General features: G+C 37.4%; 1 protein-coding gene across 3 annotated transcripts in view; it reads right to left on the minus strand.

Moving 5' to 3' along the window:
- Positions 1-21,694, minus strand: part of GAS2 (growth arrest specific 2) — a 79,647-nt gene that overhangs the window by 14,386 nt on the left and 43,567 nt on the right. For 2 of the 3 annotated variants that reach the window (XM_072339239.1, XM_072339238.1), the window contains exons 6-8: positions 21,412-21,450; positions 18,206-18,350; positions 14,168-14,275 (exon numbers count right to left, since the gene is read on the minus strand). In XM_072339239.1, coding sequence (XP_072195340.1) covers positions 14,168-14,275; positions 18,206-18,350; positions 21,412-21,450 — 292 coding nt within the window. The remainder of the gene's footprint in view (positions 1-14,167; positions 14,276-18,205; positions 18,351-21,411; positions 21,451-21,694) is intronic. The other variant, XM_072339241.1, reaches the window with a different exon arrangement.

The following is a 21,694-nucleotide window of genomic DNA, read 5'->3' on the forward strand; positions in this document are numbered from 1 at the left end:
TCTCTGATCGCTTCCCCCCATAGTATTGCATAACAGGAGCTGTGATTCCATTTCCTCCTACTCACACACTCTCTTGTGGGAACATTTCCACCACCTCCTTCCTCTGATGAGTTGCAGGAGAGAACCACATCGCATTAAGCACCTTATATTGACTAATTATCATAAGGAACTCAGCATTCTCCGGACTCCAGACTGATAGCATCCCTGCCTCATCCAATGTGTGTCACTCAAATGAAGAAACATACACAGACAGAAGAAAAAATAGTGGACAAAACATTTAAAAATCTAAATAGACTTTTTCTTTACATTTCTCAAGTTCTGTCTCTACAGCTCCCTTCAGCCAAGGCTCTTGTTTCTCTTTTGAAAACATGCCCTCCAAAAATCCATCAACCCTGTTGGCAGAGCACGTTAAAAGACAACGCACTGACCAATACTGAAGTTTGAAGATCATAATAGGAAGATTTCTACTCTTTTATTTTTCACGTTGCTAGCAGTCAGATATATTTAACTCTAATTATCCCCAATATCACTGTAACTTACACTCATTCTAACTGTTAGTTTTAATTCAAGCCCAAATTTACATGCATTTTAACACATGCAACAATTGTCCTTGAAAAAAATGCATCACTTGTAACTTTTCCACCCTTTTCACACTTCCTCCTCAACAAAGAATCTCTGACCTACAGTTTTCATTCACACCTCACAGTGTGAGGTGTATCAGTTCATGAAAGCAGGCCTTTATCTCTTCTGGCATCTCATCAAATTCCAGCTCAATTTCTAACTAGATTACAATAGGCCTTAATTTACATCACAGTCTAAATACAGAAGTTTTCCAGCTTCACTTAAGTTGGAATTAAAAACCAGAAAATAATGGTATCTAGAGGAGAGAAAGGTGAGGTCCCAAGTGGTGACACGAAGCACATGGCCAACTCTATTCCAACTCTATTCCTGCTTACACTGACCTACCACTGGAAGAGTCATAACTGTAGATTTTATGGGTGAACTGTCACAAGAAAAAAGAACCTTTCAGTTATTAGCATTTATAACTGAAACAAAGGGCTTACAATAATGTCATCTGCGAGTTGACAATACTGAGATAACATCCCTGCAGTCATCACCGACTGATTTTATTGAGATGAGCTGCCAGGATTGTCTGAGACTCCTCAGAAAACGAAGGTACTGGTAGTTCAATTTACTGGTTGGCTACATACAAAGTACCTCACATTCCTTCTGCTTTATGATTTTTAGTTACACTGGAAATCTCAGTCTCTGTGTTTCTAGATAAGATCCAACAGACAAAAAAAAAACCACAGACGTCTAAAGATTTACTTTCCTATTTTATATACGACGAGTTGAGGGCAACACCAAAATTATTAAACTAGTCACAGATGTGCCAAATCACAAAGCAGACATGTGGAAACTGCTTCCTACCTCCATCCTCTGTTTTTTAAATCAATGGAGCTGCGTGAACAACCAAGAGAATTACATTTGGAAAGTATCTAGAGGCAGATTGTTTTATCAGATCTTGTTTGAATTTCAACTGGAGATTATTGTTTTAAATGGTCTGTCCTGAAATAGGCTCATTTATCTTTATAGGCTTAATTAAAACACATTCTAATTGACACTGCAGTAAACTAGGGGAGAACTAGGGTAGCGTAATTTTGAAAATGTTTATATTTAGGCTTAATTTCCTTTAAGTAGTACAAAGCATCCTTTCAAAGTTTTCCAAGTGATGTCATTGTGAGTCTTCGGGGTATGATGTTACAATGTTGGAATGAAATTGCGTCTGTTCAAATCTATGGAATCAACATTGTAAGTAGCGGCCCAAAGCTATACTAACGTGTAAAAAAAAACAACAGTGAAAACAGTCATAATGGAATAAACAACTTGGAATAAAATTCAGATATTACAGACCAGAAAATGACTTATCTGAGATTGCAATCATTGGTCTTGAGTATAGACGCCAAGCCAAATTCAATCAAGTGCAGACTCCAGTAAAACATCTAAATTCAAAACCACCTTACTTCAAGTGCTCACAGCTTGCATAGTAGTCTCTGGTCAAAAGTGATTTATTTGTACTGATGAGGGTAGCATGAGCACGAGATAACGTATGGCAACATGGCTCAATGACTGTTTGCTGTGGTCAGCTTTTCTTGCTCAAACTCCTTTATTTCTTTCTAGGATCAGATTAGCACTCACAGTAATGTTGATTCCAAAGCATCTGAACTGAAAATGGCTTTACAGTGCTGTAGAAAAATGAAGGATCTGCGTTTCAGCTTACAAAAGGTACTGATTTCAAACACTGAAGTCGAGTACTTCATTTCACACACAACTACTTTGTCAATTATTATATCCACCCTTGGATCTGCTTAAACCAGCACTCCATCCATAACCTCACACTATCACTCTGAATAGCAATACAGAACCTAACTGCACTTACGGACTATGATGATTTCAGTTCATAGGGACATTAATAGAACTTTCTAATATTCCAGCCTGTACAATTTTTAATCAGACTGTGTCTCTTAGTTAGGCATTCCCACTAAAATTGACTGTTCAGCACGAAGTTAAATGAAGCTGAAATCAGTCTCATCTAGTTTGATACATAACATCATTCCTTTAAATGGTTTTGACACAAGATGATATAGTTTACATGGATATGAAATAGGCAAGGGTTGGTAAATCTGGGTGGTAAAAGAGAAAATACTGTTGTTCATCTTCTCTTCTTGCCTGCTTTGACAGCACATCTGAAATTAGCTTTGTAACTAACCCTCACTTTTCCATGGGAAGAAGCCAGGAAAAACTATGGTAATACTATCACTTTTGTCCTGCAGAATTCCAAGTTTATCTTTGGAACGCATGCTAGAACGGTTTACTGTACTGTATTTTTTGTTGTGCTCGTGAGTGACTGACCAGGTGCCAAGCCCTGACATCCATTTAAGTGCTGACAATGCTATCAAGAAAAAAAAAGCTACTTCCCTGGTACAGTAGATAAAGAACTAAGGGGGTCAAGGGAAGAAGTATACAGATTACCAGCACACATTTTTCATGCAGTGCATTATTCTTTGGAATATTTACTAAGTTTAGTGCTTTGATAACTGTCTTGACACAGGACTAAATTACCTAAATTTAGTTTTAATAATCTAGCCTAGTTTTGATAGATGCCAGCTGTAACCTGATGGGACAGAGACTTAGTCCTACAGGAATCCTCTGCTGCATATATTCTTGCATGTTGGATCTCTTCACACTCATCAGTTTTATATCTTTCCGCAAATACCAGAAGAAAGATCTTTTTAGGTTCTGGCAACCTCTTGGAATAGGAAAATGTCCCAGTTGCCAAAAAGGTACTGATGACTGTAACAGAGTAGCCTGGAGTTTCTAACCTTTTTCTTTTAATATATAAACTTGATTCTGATTTGGAATCAGCTCTCCTGACAGAGGTATTTTTCTGTGCTAATTTCCCTCTAGCTAGACTGTATTTAACTCTATCATCTTACCATACACTGTTTCAGTTACTCAACAAGCACAAATATATATATATTTTAATCTCATTTACTCCTGCTTTACTGCAGGAGACAGAATGAACAAGCATAGAGAAAAAGAAACAGCTTTCCTATTGCTTTTTCTTAAACCATGGTTTCTACACTAGAAACGCTTCTTCCTATCAAATAAAACAAACTACCTTTAGACAGCCCTAGTATGCCACTTATTCTTCACACGTTGACACTTCACTTCCTTTGGATAAGTGTTTTTCCTGCTGTCAGCAAAATAACTTACATATATTTGTATGATTGCATGTAGACTATTTATTTACTTTGGGTGCTCAGGTGAAGTTGCAGGGCAGCCTTAAAAAGCCAGAGAAACATTCTTTGTTGAAGTGCTTTCTCAAAGAGTCTGTCTCATTGCTACATTTGAGCTTGGGGATGAAGAGCACTGCTTATATTCCAGGTCTGTGGCCATTATTCCATTCATAGAACAAATCAGTATAGAAAGATATGGAATGAAGGCACCATCCATGACAGTTCTTGACCTCTCGAAAACATAATGTAATTCTATGAATGCAACTTGCTAAACACTGAAAATAAATTAGTGCTTCCTTTCAAATGTGTTAGTAAAAGCCAAAGTCTTCACGCCCGGATTCTTAAATACTTTGCAAATGCACGACAAGTTGGATTCAATCACCAGGACCACAAACTCTGGAATTTGCTACATGCATGTAGCATTAAATTCACTTTGTTCACAGTGGCAGCTTAAAATATCAGGTCCTGCATCAAGACTGCTCTTCTTAATAAGTCATTTTTCAAACTGGCAATGGGCTGATTGATTTCTGCCCAGTTCTTGTGTACAGATCTTTGTCTTCATAATGTGTCTCCCCACATACTATTTTAATGCACAGGGTATCGTTTGTTTGTTTTTTTTCACTATAGCATGTATTTTCTGCAGAACAGTTTAACAAGGTTTGAAAGCAATATATAATGCAGTAACTACTTCCAGTCTGGTGCCAAAACTCAGAATTCATCAAATCCCCTTCTCATTGATACAGTATTTGAAGGACATGCCCTCCTTTTTAATTCTTCTAACAACTACTCAGATAATACATATATCCTAAAACGGCAAGAAAAGCCATTAGACTAGCACTGATGATGCTAAGAGAACCTCTTACAATTTCTTCCCACTTGATCTTCAGCTTGAAACATCTCCTAAGGAGGAACTGTGAATTCTTAACAGAAAACAAACGTGAATGAAATCCTCTCGTGAAGATGGCAGTGTAAAAGCTGCAAGACATTACCTTGATGGCCTGAGGACAAATAAAGCCAGACTCTTGGCTTCACAGAAGAGTTCACTGACCAGCATACCTTACACAGATCTAGAGCTGGATCAAATACTTTACCTCTGCGTTTCCTAAAGCATACTGCATACTACTGATATCCCTGCACAGAATATAAAGCTTCAAACTTGAAGATAACTCATCTGGCTTAACCCTCAGGCCACACTAGAGAAGACAGAGTTGGAGAAGCAATATCCAAACCTGGTCAGTAAGTGAAAGATCTCTTGCAATGCTTTTCACTAGCTGAAAGAAGGGAACTGGATGCTTAGCACATTTAAGTAAAGTTCATTCCTGTCCTGTTCCACACAGTTGCTCGCAACCTCCTGGCAGTTAACTCACAAGCTTTCCAGTATTCTGGAGGTTTTCTGAAGCCCTGAAATCCTACTTCATTCCATGAAGAGATTTTCTATCTGCCACTGCTTTCAAGGGAACTAGGGCTAGAAAAAGGCTGAATACTTAAATCACAATGTCTGATCAAGAACAAACTAAAACCAACTGAACACCAGAGCCCACTTCTCTGTTATTTTCCTTCATTGTAAAGTGTGTTCTGAAGTTAGGCCAGTGAGAACGTATCTCTAAGCATCTCAGCAATGCAACACCTGAATCTCTGATAGAATAACACATCAATACATGCACAAGTGTTCATTGACTCCTTCAGAATGAAGTCTTGCTCTCAGACTTGTCTTACAAAGGACTTTAAAGAATATTCTGCAAATACTATAGTTGATTTAAAGGAAAAAAAAACTTTACCAAAACGGACTAAAGAGAAAAAAGGAGACTTGAGGACAATGTACATTTTCAAGACGAAAATGCCATATCACCCTTTGGCTTATTTATGTACCTTGAGAGGTGGGGGGCAGGGAGGGGGGAAATGGAACAGAAACAAGGTTCTTTGTACCCTTATGAAAAGCCAAATGACACCTCCTGCCTCTTGCCCATCAGCAAATCACAGGGAAGCAGTTAAGTAACATGATACAAGCTATTAGTGCAGCATTGTCATTTCTGAAAAGCCAGCTTCACTAAAACACCAAACCATCATTTCACTTGAATTTGGTGACTTTGGTTAGACGAATTCTGAAAGCTGCTGTAGTTTTAGACATGGCACACACCAGAACCTTGATAATTAAATACCTTTTTCACAAAGAGAGCTTTTCAGGCCAGCCAGGGTGCTTCTTATGCTCTTTGTAATAGACCTTTTTACAGGTATACAGAGAAGAAATCATAATTGTAGCTACGCCTTGATGTTATAGAGGAGTAGAAGGGTACAGCTGGTTTGGAGTTTACTTTCAGGTATTGATTTATATTTTCACGTGCTGTTCTTATCTGCCTTCCCTATAGTTTTTGCACATTTGAACAAGGAACAGATCAGAAAAGCCTTTGATAGAACAGAGAAAAGTCAACAAGATCATAACCAGGATGAAAGAGAAATATCCGTGAAATAGACCTCAACTGACTTCAATTATAAGCAATACACTACCTTTAAGTGGACTATTAGCATACTACATGGAAAGGGAAGGTTTCAGTTTAGGGCCTGCTACTGCAGAACAAAGATTTAGTAGAAGATAGCTCCATTACAATAGGCAGAAGTTGAATCTTTGATACTGAGGCACAGTTACTTCCTCTATTTACTAAATCATTGAGTTTATTAAATCTGCCTGACAAGACAAGAATTTGCAGTGGCTACGCATGTGACAAAGTTCCAATCGAGTAATCAAGTTTTTCTATCAGTATTTACTCTCAGCTTCACACAAATGTTGTTACACTGAAGGTGACCACACATTTAAGATATGAAAAAAGTCAGACTCCCAATGGCACTGTATAGTAAAAACAACCAAAAAAAATCAGATACTTTTTTCCCCCCTGCTATACTATAAAGTGATATAATTTAATAGATACACATGCAAACTGAAAAATCCCTTCAGCACTGCTTTTAACACCAACCAACCTACTCACGCAAATAACTTTGCTTCTAGATATGAAGATAAAAACCTGTTTTTGACAGCAAAAGGAATTTAGTTCGGAGCACCGAGCAATCTATTGCTATAAGTTCTCAAGATAAGTGCCTGGTGCTGCACCTAGGATGGAAGACTGCACAGGCACCGAGACAGTGGGTAGAGAGTAGCCCTGTAGAAATGGATCTGAGAGTGTAGTTGTACAGTGGAAATAATACAAGTATGGTATCATATGGTTGAAATAATACAAGTATAATGTACAGTTAGAAGAGTACAAATATAGTTGGAATAAATAGCCAGAGGGTAACTAAAGAAAAGAACTCACCAACTCTGAGGCCTTCAGTCAAGAAAGGGTACTCACCAGTGTCGAGGCTTGCCAAAGAACATCCCAAAGGAGCGATCTCCAGAAAAAGATGCTACCTTAGAGGTGGGTCAGCCCTTAAATGGGATCTGGGAGAGGTGGAGTCAAGCTCCAACCCTTCTGGGAGCACAGCTGAATTACCTTCATCTGTGATCCCACAGCTGACTCATCACTTGCCTCAGATGGTTTATCAGAGATTCAGATCAACCATTTCCCTTACAGCTGTTCAACAACAGGCTCAGCATGAAACAACAGCATGCACTAGCAGCCAAGAGGGAACACTGCATTTTGGGGTGCATTAAACACTGCCAGTCAAAAGAAGTGATGCTCTCACTATATTTGGCATTGGTGTGGCCTCACTTTAAATATTGTGTTAAATCAGAGAACCAAGCACAGTCCTTCAAGTTGGACCAGATGAGCCTTAAAGGCTACTTCCAACTTCAATGATTCTGTAATTGTCTGTTTCTAAATCCTTTTCCATCTGATTGAAAACAAGGCACGACAGTACACCTCAAAGCAGCCTGAATCAAATATTACTGATACATTCATACAGCTTGAAGAACAGCCAGTATCTGGTCTTCAGCTTTAATATGTTGGTTTTGTTAGGGATTTTTTTTTCTTCCATTTTTTAAATTTGAATACCCTTCAGATAAATAGTTCAGTATGAGTTCTCTGCTGATTATTACTCTTTGCCAAAGAAAGCAAAGGTTTGTTGCATTTACTATTCCATTACAACACCAGATTCCTCTTTGATTGGTCTTAATTTCAAAAATTAATGCAAAAAAATAATGAAGCAGAGGAGATGCTCCCAAATTTCCATTGAAATATGAACAACTTTAAAAAAAAAACCACACACTATTAGTTACAGAGCTTTGCGCATTTGCCTTTTCTCAATCAAAACATATGGCAAAATTTATTCTCACATAAATACGTGACTCAGTAAAGGACTTCAGTACTACAAGAAAGTAATGAGAAAATGCTGATGGACTTATGTAAAAAAAAAAAAAAAAAGTTGAAAAGGAGAAATAATGGCATTGAGTGTGTATTGTAATATAACTCAGTAACCCATTTCAACTCAACATTCTACATTTGAAGAAGTGAGACATTTTAGAAGCTTTATCCCCTGGCTTTTGTGGACTATGACTGACTTCAGTGTTTGTCTACCAACATACATCTGTCCTTTTAAGCTGTCGTTTATATTGTAGCATCCTTTATAACTAACAACCTTTTCATACCATTAAAAGGGCAACACTTAACAATGAAACATTAGAAAGAAGATAAAAGACCAAGACTATTAAAAAATAACTTCTGTGAACATTCGTTCACTGATGTAAAAAACACAGAAGTGGATTTGGACTCAAAAATGTTATTTCAATGCCAAGAAAAAAAAACAAACACCACGACTCAGAAGAACTCATGCTCAAATGTTAAGAATGGTTGAGCATTTGCAATTTCAATTGATTTCAACAGGAGCCATGCAAGTATGGTTTTGATCCCACGTTTGCCATTTGGTGCAAATATTTCCTTTTGGGGCATAATAGGAGGCAAGATGTTCAAAATGCAGAGATATTAACAGCCACAATGCAGTCTAGTGAAGAACTAAGACTATGTTTTAATATAGTCACATGTGTTGATAATGAAGGAAATCGTTCACATGTTTAGCATGAGCAGCTAGAACAGGAACACTGTCATCAAATAAGATCCAAATATGTAATCAAATGTGTGCACACATCATCTCAAAGTTTCTTTCCATATGATTCTCTCACTGTAAGCAAATTTTCAACCAGTTTTGTTTAACTTAGTTTAACTGAGGAAATTGTTTGAAAACATTAAAGTTATTAATACTATGCTAAATGAGTAGCAAACTACATTTCAAATCCAGGAATGTACATTAAACAAATCTAAAAATCTTTTTTAGTAACACGCTGCTTTTAGTGTATCCTAACAGCATTTCTGCACAGTTGCTTTTCTACACAATTATACACAATTAACATAGACTCACTAAATTCATCTTGACTATTTCATAGTCTTTTGCATCTAGATTAACAAATAATTCAAGAACATGCTGATCATGGATAAATATCTCATTATTTTTATCTATTCTATGCCAGAAAACATTTTGACTTATTTGAAACCATGTGGTATCAAGTACTTTTTTTTAGCATTCGAACATAACATCTGAAGGTGTAATCTTTGTAAATAGCATCCAATTAAAGAAATGAACAATCACCTCCAATAAAACTGAAGTAAAAAAATTCCTTAAGAACTTCACCCTAAAGCTAAAGAATACTGCAGTATATAACGAATGCACTTTTACACCCAAATGCTAAAAGTTCAATGAAAATTTCTAATGAACAATACAGAAACTTTGGTTTACTGGTGCAACTTAAGCCTCATTTATTTTCATTTCTCTAAATGGTAGCATGAGTTATGCTTACAGTGTAAAAATATGCTGTATGCAGTAGATACTTTAATGATTCAGAGGGTTTTTTTTGTTGTTGTTTATTTTTAATTAGCATACTAGTTATCTGAAGCTAGTGGCTACAGGGCTATATTATTTAATTCAGCCCATAAATCACTGTAGCATATTCCCAAGCAAAACAGATGTGCTTGTTTTTACTGGGTTCACATTAGAATCATATAAAATCCTTTCACCTCACCAAAGGAAGAAAAATAAATAAGAAGAAAGCAGAAACATTGCTACTAACAGCCTTCAAAAGGGACACTGCAAATAAACGTTGGTGATGAGCAGTGCCCTCCAGGGGTTTGTCTCGGGATCAACACTCTTCAACATCTTCATCCCACATATACAGTGGGATCAAGTGCACCCTCAGCAAGTTTGCCAATGTCACCAAACTGAGTGGTGCACTTGACATGATAGAAGGGAGGGATGCCATTCATAGAGACATGGACAGGCTTGAAAAGTGAGCCCACAAGAAACTGATGAGGTTCACCAGGCCAAGTACAAGGCGTTGCACTTGGATTGGGGCAAACACAGATACATGTATAGACTGGAAGAAAAACTCTTCGGGAGTTTTCAGGACTCCAGCTTGGGGTTCTGAAGGACAAAAAGCTGGACGTGACCCAGCAGCATGTTCCTGCAGCTCAAAATGTCAATAGTATCCCAGTCTGCATCAACAGAGGGGGAGCAGCAGGGGGAGAGAGGTTACTGTCTCCCCTCTACTCTGTCCCTGTGAGACCTCATCTGGAGTACTGTGTCCCAGCCTGAGGACCCCAGCATAGGAAGGATGTGAAGCTGTTGGAGCAGGTCCAGGAGGGCCACAAAATGGTTGAAGGGTTAGTGCACCTCTATTATGAAGAAACGCTGGGGCAGTTGGACCTTTTCAGTCTAGAGAAGAGAGAACTTCAGGGAACCTAGTTGCAGCTGTTCAGTACTTCAACGAAGCTTAAAATCAGGAGGAAGATCAACGTGTTACATCATCTGATAGTAACAGAACAAGAGGGAACTGTTTTAAACTAAGAGAGAAGAAACTAAATAGGATGTTAAGTAGAAGTTTTTCGCTCAGTGGGTGATGAGGCACTGGCACACGGTGAACAGAGAAGCTGTGGGTGCCCCATCCCCGAAGGCATTCAAGTACAGGTTGGACAGAACCCTAGTGGACTTGATCTGGTGGGGAGCAATCAGCTCACAGCATAGGGTTGTAACTGCTCTTTAAGATCCTTCCCAACTTGAGCTATTCTATGATTCTATGACCTCCAGGCAGTCTAGTTACTAGCTTTGAACCGCAAACATTTACTGTTACCTCTATGTCAGTAAGAATGTATTAACATATCTTAAATTTAAAATGGACTCTTACAAAAAGGTTAATTTGTGAAGCAGAAGCACAAGAAGAAACTCACCGAAGAACAGGAAATACTTTCCCTTATTAATGCTTTTGATATAAACTTATGAGTCTGAATCTATTATTCTTAAACTGCAGAATGGAACAGCATTTATAAAGGAACATTTTGTCTGAGAACTCCTGGTTGAATTAGCAGTCACAGTCTATGCTCTCAGATACGCAGATGGTGATCCAGTACATCTCATAAAGTAAGCCAGTTGAGTCAGCAGAACAAAACTTGTTCACAACTTCACAAAAAGAAAAATAGAACAAATAACATGAATCCTCTCTTTGGAGGAAAAAGTGAAAGGAGAAAAAAAGCAAAATTTGTTCATTTAGAATTCATCATGCATTCATCAAGACTGCTAAGGAAGTAAGGATGAAGTGTGTCAAACTGTACATGAGGGTAAACCATTTGGATAGGAACTGGCCCATGGTTAAAACAAAACAAACTAAAGAATGAAAACATCTCCACCCATTCACTGCTACAACTGAGAATCAAAGCCCAAAGAGCAGATCAGTAACCATCACCATCCTTCAATAGTCCCAATGAAATCCTGATTTGCCCATGGTTTTGACATTTTAGATATCAATAAAGGTTATTTGATGTGGATAACACTTTAGAGAAGGGATTTCAGTGCTAAAAAGATAAGTTAGTGAGAATATTCTAAGTGAAACGGCCTCAGAGAAGCAGGAAAGCTGTTAGAATCTCTGAAACAAGGAGGACAATAAGGTTCACGTAAATGGTGATGAAAAAACTCAAAACCTTCAAAAGCTCACCAAGCAAAAACAAGTCAAAACAAATTCCACATTCGGACTGAAAAAGCAGAAAAAGATGAAATTTTGAGAAACGTATGATCAATCTGCTTTCCATTTTTTCATGGAAAATTAGATGCTACATTGTCCCTACCTGGATGGTTTGGAGTGAAGTGTGCTTACATATTTATAGATGAGTACATTTTTCTCACCAGAAATGGAAAATGGGGCAGAACACTGCCAGACTGTTTGTAGCCATCAATGGTGAGATATTTATACATGTTGATAGTGAATCTCAAAGGAGAGCTTCTTTACAGCTGCAGAACAAATAATGGATTTACAGGGATTTAGATTTAGAGGGAACTATTAGCAAACAAATGTTTTCTCATTATTATAAGAAAGTATTGTTAATTGAAATTAATGATTAAAAGAACAAGCTCAAAAGGTTTAATAGCAATCAGAGGACAGGAAAAATGACAGACTTTACAGTCAGGACCCATTATGTCATTTGAGCTGACTCCAGCTGCACAAAAAATAATAGTTTTTCACTGTACAAAACTCATTGATTTGAATTTTATTATGGGTGTGAATCTGTTGGGTATATTTTCATGTCGGTGACTAAGTTGCTTGTGGAAAGCATACATCCTTATGCTTACATCATGTATTAAACACAGGATAGCTTGAAATAAAAATAACAGCCACTAAAATTTACTGTTTGTAAAACTGTCTTTCTCTAAGGTTCAGTTCACATTTCTTACCATAAAATTCTTTATTCATCTAAGTATCTCTTTTGCTGCATTCAAGAAATAGCCAGTTTTAACTCCATGTGTCCCTTTTCCAAGATATAACACACAAAAGTTTGTTATTTAAGATTCCAGATCTCATTTTTGAAGAGCAGCTTTGCTTGAAGTTGACTGTACTACTTGCAAGCGATCACATTCATCAGTGGGACTGATATACAGAAGCTGGAAAGAATTCCCCCCCCCCCCCCTCAGTTCAACTGGCTTATAATGGGTACCGTCATGCTCTACATGGTTCATATAACATAAGAGGAACTGTCTAACTGTCTCTGCAGCACCAGAATAGGGTGCCAAATATCAACAAAATTAGCAGTCAGCTATACATCTCTAGCATGTTTTTTCATAAGGAAACATCAAAAGGATTCCAAAGAAATGCTAATGAACCTATTCATGCATGCAACAAAAATATATAGAAAGAGTAAAAACTTACTGTGATCAAGTATTCCGAAGCGAGATTCAAGCTAACAAAAACCCAAGACAAATGATTTCTAAAACCTACAAAAATAAACTTGTTCCCACTGAAGTTCCTGTCAAGTTTCCATTGATATCAATGCTGTAGGAATGATCTCTAACACTGTAGATTCGTGTCTAATCTATATTGTTATTTTTTGGCACGATCCTACTTGGAATGGAATGAAGTAATATGAAAAGGGTGTTTTGTTTGCAAACTTGGAAAGACATCTGAGTTGGATTAGATTGCACAATAAGGAAGCCAGTGAAAGGGAATTTGACACTCACCATTTTGGCAGAACAATTCAGTTTATCAAAACTGAAAGATTAAAAATACTTTGATATTGTAATTTTAAATTAAAACTGAAAGGAAGAAAATAAGTGTTAAATCTCTCCCAGTATACCAGGAAGTTTGGTTAATGAAATTACCTTCTTTCAAGTCATTTAAAGCTAGCATCCTAAAATACTGCAGAATTAAAAAGAAATATTGCTGGCTATGAAACAGAAAAGCTATTAATCCTTTATCCCAGCATGTTGCAATCTCAGACTCTCTCTCACAAATCCTGTATTTCTTATTCATTCTCAGCTATTACAGAATTAAGTGGGATTTTTCAGTTCCTGTTCAGCATACTATTCGAACATGTTCTCAACTTCACATACATGGGGCAACCTAAATCCTTATCTAAATTTGACTTCAGTGTTAATTAAGTGTAAGTTAAAGACTCTGGTGTTTGAACTGGGAACAGATGGGAAGGAGTCCATTTGACTTTTGTTCTCACAGGTGATAAATCCTCACTTTAATGAGGTCATTTTCACACCTCTTGCAAAATAGGGTTAACAGTTCTCAATAGCATGATGCATCATTTTATCAAGTTGTATAACAACACAGCACACGTGGACAGAGAAATGAAAAATGTCAAGAAGCGTAATATGAATCACATTCTTTCCCAATATCAGAAAACTCAGAAAATTGGAATATATTCATATTGTTGGCATAAAAATACATACAGAATACACAAAGAGGATCCAAATTAAGTTGAGATGCTAATAAATCCACGAGTCGGGTAACCTAACATAGTTTCTTTATTCTCCTACAGTATCAGAGAAATGAGTCAGTGCTGGCTAAGAAGAAAAACATTTCCAAGGAGTGAGTTAGCAGATAAAAATAAAACCTTTACCCTGATAAAGAGAATCTTCTCTCCAACTCTGTACCTTCCTTGTGAAAGGCGCTCTACACAGAATTTAGTGGGGCATTTACAAGGTGGATCTTCAGAAATGTGTTTAACCTGGAAGAAAAAAAAAAAAAAAGAGGCAAAAGTAAATAAAATATTGTAGGAAAAAACATTCAAGAGGACATTTATCAAAACACAACAGCATTAATTTAAGTCTTCAATGCTGGTATTATTTTTAACTACCTTTTCCATCTCAACATTTTTAATAGTTCAACAGTTTTAATAGTTTCCTTTAATTGATTTTGAAAAATATTACTTGGCATATCATCTCTATGAAGGGAAAATTGCAAACTCTTCACTCAAGCCAAAACTCTATTGAATTTATTGAGAACTTCGCATGAGTTATGAATGAAAACTGAGGATTTGATCCTTCTTGAACAGGTATGAAAGCCATTACAGTATCATTAAAATGGAAATTGAATGATGAAAAGGGATTCACAAGTTAAAAAGGGTTGCTCATACTTAGCCTTAGGATCACTAAAGGAAGCATAGTAAACTAACAGGCACATTAGATTGCTAAGGTGAATCCTTCAGGAGCTGCACCAAATTTGACCATACTCAAGAAGCAGATATACACTTGACTTGAAATGTAAGGCATGTGAAATCAATTTCAAAAAAAACCACATTAGCATTATACGAACACGTGTGCTCAACTCCTTAAAAACCAGATCTATTCATAGTATCATAGTATCATAGTATTGTGCGAGTTGGAAGGGACCTTAGAGATCATCGAGTCCAACTCCCGGGATTCAAGCCCTTCTGTGTAGCAGAGCAGTGCTTCTACCACTTGCGCCACAGGGGGATTCGAACCCAGGCCCTCCGGTGCTGCAAGCAGCACCTTATACCACTGCGCCACCGGGGGCACACAATTAAACAGAATGAGAACGTTGAGGTTTTAAACTATTTCCTGTAATCCCAGATTGCGGTTCTTCCGAAGACAAAAAGGATTTTACAGCAGTGAAGAAGCAAAAAAGAGAGACAAGTATCACAGTTAAACAAAATTTGCTACATTTAACTGAGATGTATGGATCCTCTTGAATGTGAGTTCAGCAACCTTCTGTAGATACATGCTCAGTATTTCACAGTGAATCAGTTGACCTGTCAAAGTACCACTACAGCTAAAATAAAAACGGAGCCTGTGATGTATTTTGCTTTCTAAATAGATATAATAAATACAGAAGAACTTACTGATAAAAGGTCCTACCCAATACTCTCACATGACACTTGCACTTTGGAAAAGGCGGACAGAGAGAACTATTATGCAGTTACATATCCTCAGCAAGGTGAACCAGTATTGCTAACTACCCTTTGATAATCCCCACTATAGAGCATTAATGCAATCACAAATAATTAAAGGAGCCCCAAGAGTGCTCTGATTTATCTCTGCTAGATGTGACTCCACAGTTTTCTACTTCTTGTCAACTGCCCTAGCTTGACTTCAGCCTCTCACAAAAACATGGCCTTGCAAGTTATCAAAGTCATTAATGCTTAGTGAAACTTTGAGTCTTCAATCATCTGAAAGTAGCACAGCCATCAATGCCAAAAGACATCTAGATGGAAAACTCTCATTTGATGTTCAAACTGTGTGCAGGAACAGCAATGACAAGAGCACCACAGTTTTCTCTGATGGAATCTGACCTAGTGCATCAGTGTCAAACAGCGCATAGAGCTGGAGGAACCTTCTAGAGATTTTGTCCATCCCAAACAATATTACAAAGACCTTCTGAAATCAAGTTTGTAAATTAAGGCCCCGTAAAAACGATCCAAAGGCTAGGAAAGAATGTTCTATATTAGTTAAAAAAAAAAAGTCTCAAATTATTTTGGGAAAACAAAACAGTAAAGCTACGGCACTCTAAGAGATTAGTTGATTAACCTGAATAAATGAATAGAGAAGACTTCTGAAGTAAAACAAAAGCTTAGAAAGTTATATTATGCTAAACAAACTAGAAAGACATTAAGAGTTAATCAAAATGTTTCTTCCTGTTCTAGAAAGAGGGAACAAAACCACTTTTGAAACTAGCTCCGGTTACCCAATTTGAAGCCTAATTATGCCTGAAGTTGTTCAAGTTTGATATGTGAATAACTTCATTACTTGGTAACCTTGTTAAGGTTAGAACTGTTAACTCTGAGGTTGTGAGGGGCTTTGGAGGGCATTATATTTTATTGTGAAAAATATTTCATTTTCAAATTACACTTAGCAATTGGACTCTACATGTATTTAACACACAATAAGTGTTTAAATGAGTTGTCCACAATTTGAAGATCAATTATTCTAGTGTTTCTAATGAACAAATGGTGAGTGTTATTAAACCAACTATTTAGACAGTCAGCTACAAAAGGTATCACATGAGTGAAGCCAATGACCATAAATCCAGTATAAGTTGCTGAGGGTGCAAAAAGTATATTCCTGCACCTCTTGGAATGTGGCAGCAAGTCCCCTAAACACAATCCTAGTCCATTTCACAGTAGCTCTCTGAATGCTGACAGACGATCAAGGATTTCTGACATAATATCCTACAGTAGTTATCACCTCTGGAGACACAATGGATAGGCAAAACTGAAAGTGGATAGTGTGAAATATGCCTTTGTGTCATAGGTTATTATATCTACCAGTGTTCATCTGAACAAGTAAAAAGACAAAAAAGACAAAGACAAGTTCAAGGTCGTTTTGAACTGCATAAGCAAAAACAAAAAGCTGTACTAGACACTGGGAATGAAAGCTAACAGATTTATGTTGGTGTAAAACAGAGGATAATGAGGCCTTCACTGCTGATCCTGCCATTGAGGCTTCCATTACCTTACTATCCCAGAGGACACAGAAGTATTATTGACTGGAATTTGGAAATCAAATAAGGAAGCAGAGCAAAGAATTATATCCTATTTTACTTTGTGTCTGGACTATATGAGCACTGCTGCTATTTTATGGTGTGAGTGTCTGGGGCAGCGAGGGTCAGGAATCTAGCTGGAGGAATTTCATTAGGTTTCTATCCCTACTGCTTTCTAAATTAAAGGAGGTGGTTGGAGACAACCTTCATACTTTTTCTGTTACTGCAAGATACAGGCACCCCTAGCCTTCTGCACATAATTGTTGTTTCTCAATTCTGTTGAAACATAAGCAAGTGCTTTTGAAAAGTTGAGGAAGAAATACAAAATGCAAAACCAATCTAAATGTAATTATTTGCATGAAATAGTACGAAGTATTTCAATAAAATGAACGAGCATTATATCCCATCTGCTTTTCCTAACAAAAAAAAAAGCAGCACATGGATTTTTCAAGAAGTGCTTTGTAACTCCCAGGTGGCACATCTACCTTGTAATATAGCTGTTACTATAGTAACTGCTTCTTTTTATAGAATATATTTGTACAATTCAAGTTTAACCTTTTCATGGTCTCAAAATGTGTCCTTTTCATGCGATTCCAGTAGTTTCAAATAAACCTCTCTGAAGCTTGCAACAGAGATGTGAATGCTACTGCATAATGCATTGAGTTTAATGAAATTCAAGGCAAGATTCTTTCTAACAGTGAAGAAAAAATCCTCTTTGTTTTTTTTTAAACCATCTGAGGAACACACAGAAGAGCAGCATAGAAGTTATCTCAGCCTAGCTTTTAAGTGTTAACCATCAGTACGAGGCTGTGGGGGCCAACTCTCATAGTCCTGACTCAGTCCTTTCTCAGACAAAACACCAAGTGGGAGTTGATGAATAAGCAGTCAACAGAAAAAGACAACACAGTAATAAGAAGGGAACTTGGCCTTTAACTCCAAGCTGGGCTAAAAAGCAGATCTCCTCCACAATGCTACTTTTTTTTTCCAAGCCTCAGGCATAAATAACAGCGATCAAAAGCAAATTGATGCTATCAGTCTGCAGATCTCTAAAATACAATGCGATCTTAAACTGAAGCCTCTGTATATTTTGCATTTAAGTGCATACAAGAGCACATCAAAAGGGAATAGATCAGCTGAGAAACTTTCCCCCACAACTTACAGCATCATCCAACAGCTTCCCTGTGCTCTTCTTCCCAGGAGATTTTGTTGGTGATGGTGAGGGAGATGGAAGGGGGGCTGAAAGTGTTTCCTCTTGTTCAATCTCTTTTTCCAGCTTTATTAAACCAGGAGGCTCCACCCCAAACCTTTTGGAAACATGCAAACAAATTAACGGTCCTTTTCAAGTATTTCATATCTTGAAATGAGGCAGAGAATTTCAATTGTTTATATCATACAACTGTGCAATAACAGATTGCTGTGTACATCAGTAAACAAGCACAAAATATATCAACCCTTGAAGCTATAATTACAGATGAATGCAATTACATGAAATGGTAGCTGATACTTAAATTTACACTGAAGACAGTTTGTCTGATAACGTGTCTGTAAATTATTAACTTATGAAGCATTAGGCCTGAAAGTGCTGTGATCTATAAGACTTGAAATTCTGCACATTAGCACTTAGCATTTTCTGTTGCTATTCTTCTATAGGCTTTTCCTTTTTTTTTTTTCCCCCCTTTTTTGTATGTGTTTTTACACAACTCTGACTGGAAAAGCATTAAAAGTGGTTCAGGACTTGTGTATCGCACTGGATTTACAGACCAATAAATTGACACAGAGCCAGTATTTCTCACAACCAACTGGAGCTTTTTCTTAACTGGTTTTCACAGCCAATCTTCAGACCTTTGCTTACAGTGGCAAAATACTCATAGCTCCAACAAAAACAAATACATGCAACTTTGGCATGGAGAATCTCAAGCACAGCTCTTGGAGACTAAGATTCTTTAAAACAAAATCTGCTTTTGAAAGCTTTATGGCGAATGATTAAGTCAACATCTCAGAGCAAGCAGCAGAGCTCATACAGATGTCCGGAGTCCAAAAGCCCATCATTTTCCTAAACACTGATAATTTTGCTTATTTCTTTGCCAACATTGAACCCAAAAACCAGAATAAATGAAAGATTGCATTTTTTTCCAGAGAAGGGCTTTGTCTTGGAGAAGCCATGATGTCGTTTAGACTTCTCATAACAAACTGTATAAATGAAACCATATTTTCTTCTGTAGTAGGCCAGATGCAAAAGTATGCTGACTTATCTAGGTAAAGATCCGGACTCTACAATATTGAGCAATAATAAGCACATTATTGAATTTTAATCTAAGTACCACAGTAAAATAAAAGCACAGAAGTTAAAGATATAAACGCACAGTCTTATTTTCATGATAAGTTTAAATTTAGTCACACTGCTGCCTAGTAAATTAATATAAAAAAAAAATTAAGAACCAAATCTGTGCTTATATTGGCTTGAAACTGCAGTGCAGTCTCCCTAACAAAAAGTCCGCCAACACTGAAGCAAGTACTTACATGCAATTCATTTACTTCCTGTCTGTCTGCAGATGCCGACAGGCTGTAAATCATTAAATTCCCACTGGGCTCCAGGCCTACACCTGCATGCAGCCTTACTCATCAAATAAAACTCCTCCACTCTCCTAAGCAATATTGCTTCTTTACTTGCTTTTCATAATCTCTAATTTTCATCATTGTGACAGGATTTTAAATTTCCCTGTGCTTACGGTGCTCCAGATTTCAACTGCAAGATGAATGACAAACAGTTCCCCCTCCCCCTCAACATGCCACCAGCCTAGATGGATATTGAATGGATCAACCTGCTAGACAGCCAGAACTGCAAAAACATCTTTTCTGAGACTGTAGATATTTGCAGTAGAGGTGCAAGTCCTGCTGTCGAAGGCATGCTGAGAATTTCCTTTTCTACTTGTTTCTAGCTTGCTTTCTCATAACTACAAATGAAGCAGCATCAGGCTGTAATGTGATCTCCAACAGACGTCTTAGAACACCACTTCCCCTCTCTTATTTTACCAAGGAAAAACTGAATACAATACCAGAAACCTCAAAATTGCTCAAAAGTAATTTTAAGAGACCTGCGATAGTTGTTTAGCTCCCCGAAGAGCTACATAACTTTGTTCTTCCTGTAGCGTGTATAGTCAGAATTTCTCTTGCTGCGGTTCTTGAATGCTGCCTTTGTCCAATCTCTGGTGGACCCTCCGGCCCACCTGCAATGCTGCTGCTCAGACAGGCTGTCCCTAACCTGCACAGGCGTTCTACCTCTACTGTAATTATTTTAGTTGCATTAAGTGTCAGCCTGTTTTTTTTCCTTCTGCTTTTTTTTCCTCTACTTGTCAAGATACCGTTGGGAAACTCTACTACAGACTTGTCCCCCAGTATCCTGTCCACCTATGAATATGCTGAGGCTATCTTCTGTCACAATATCTAGATCATGAATGAAAACATTAAGTGATGTAAATCTCTGATAAATGCCATTGATAGCCAGCAGGGCTTTACAGTGCCACTCTCTGAACTAAGCTGATACTGCCGAATCCCACTCACAACCCAATGATCCCAAACATCTCTGCAATTTGTCTCACAGGACACAATGAAGGGCAATGCTAAAAGAGTAACTAACACACAGATAAATTCATACCTGTCTTCCCATATCCACAGAGCACCTGTTGAATGAGTTCATGTTGAGCAGAGCTAAATTCCACTCTGTCTTGCAATGACCCCCAAATCTTTTTCCCTTCTGCCTTAGACCCAAACCTGTTTTTGAAAAGATCAATGACTTGGATCCATTTATGTGAACTATAGACTTTGAAGAAAAACAGTAATCATGCCAGTAGAGCATACTAAGAACTGGCTCCTAATGAGGTACATGTTTTCTAATTCCAGAATAGAAAAAGAAGAGAAAAACCAAAGTTGCTCATTTATTTTTTCACTCTTCTAATCTTTCAGAAATATATTGAGGCACTTTTTCAAAGACCTCAGTGGTGACTCCCTGGGTTGGATGGGACTCTAGGCAGCCTGGTCTAGCACCAGATCCAGAGGTCGGTGGCCCTGACTGTGACAGGGGGTTGCAACTTTGTGATCCATTCCAACACAACCCATTTTATAATCATACCCTATCAGCTCTTCCAACAAGCAGATCCCAGAAGGCTGTTAACAAACATAATTTGCTTTATAAAGCAAGCATGAAAAGACCTCCCCTCTATTTAAAGCAGCACAACAGCAATGTCAGTTGAACATGTTCTTTCCTGTACTTTGAGGAAAAAATTATTTTCGTTTCCCACAATAGTTAAAGTTCACCACAGCTCAAGCAAAATTGAGATCAAATATTTACTTTTCTGTTATACTAACCTGATATTTCCCTCCAGCAGTTTTTGTGTCCCTGGGAAGCTTAAGAGATTATAAATATTTTTCATTTGTTTTCAAAGAAGAAATATTAGAACAGGGACAAGTATATGGACATACGTTATTCGACCTCAAAGCTATAAATAAGTGAATACAGTAAGAAAATATACTATACACAATATCATTAATATATTTTATATTATATGCATACAAAATAAAGACTTTGGGATAGATACGCTTAATAAATGAAAATATTATGTGGTTTCCACACCTGAAGAAGGTTGTACGT

Source organism: Excalfactoria chinensis, chromosome 5, assembly GCF_039878825.1.
Source record: "Excalfactoria chinensis isolate bCotChi1 chromosome 5, bCotChi1.hap2, whole genome shotgun sequence".
In the NCBI taxonomy this organism is placed as follows: domain Eukaryota; kingdom Metazoa; phylum Chordata; class Aves; order Galliformes; family Phasianidae; genus Excalfactoria; species Excalfactoria chinensis.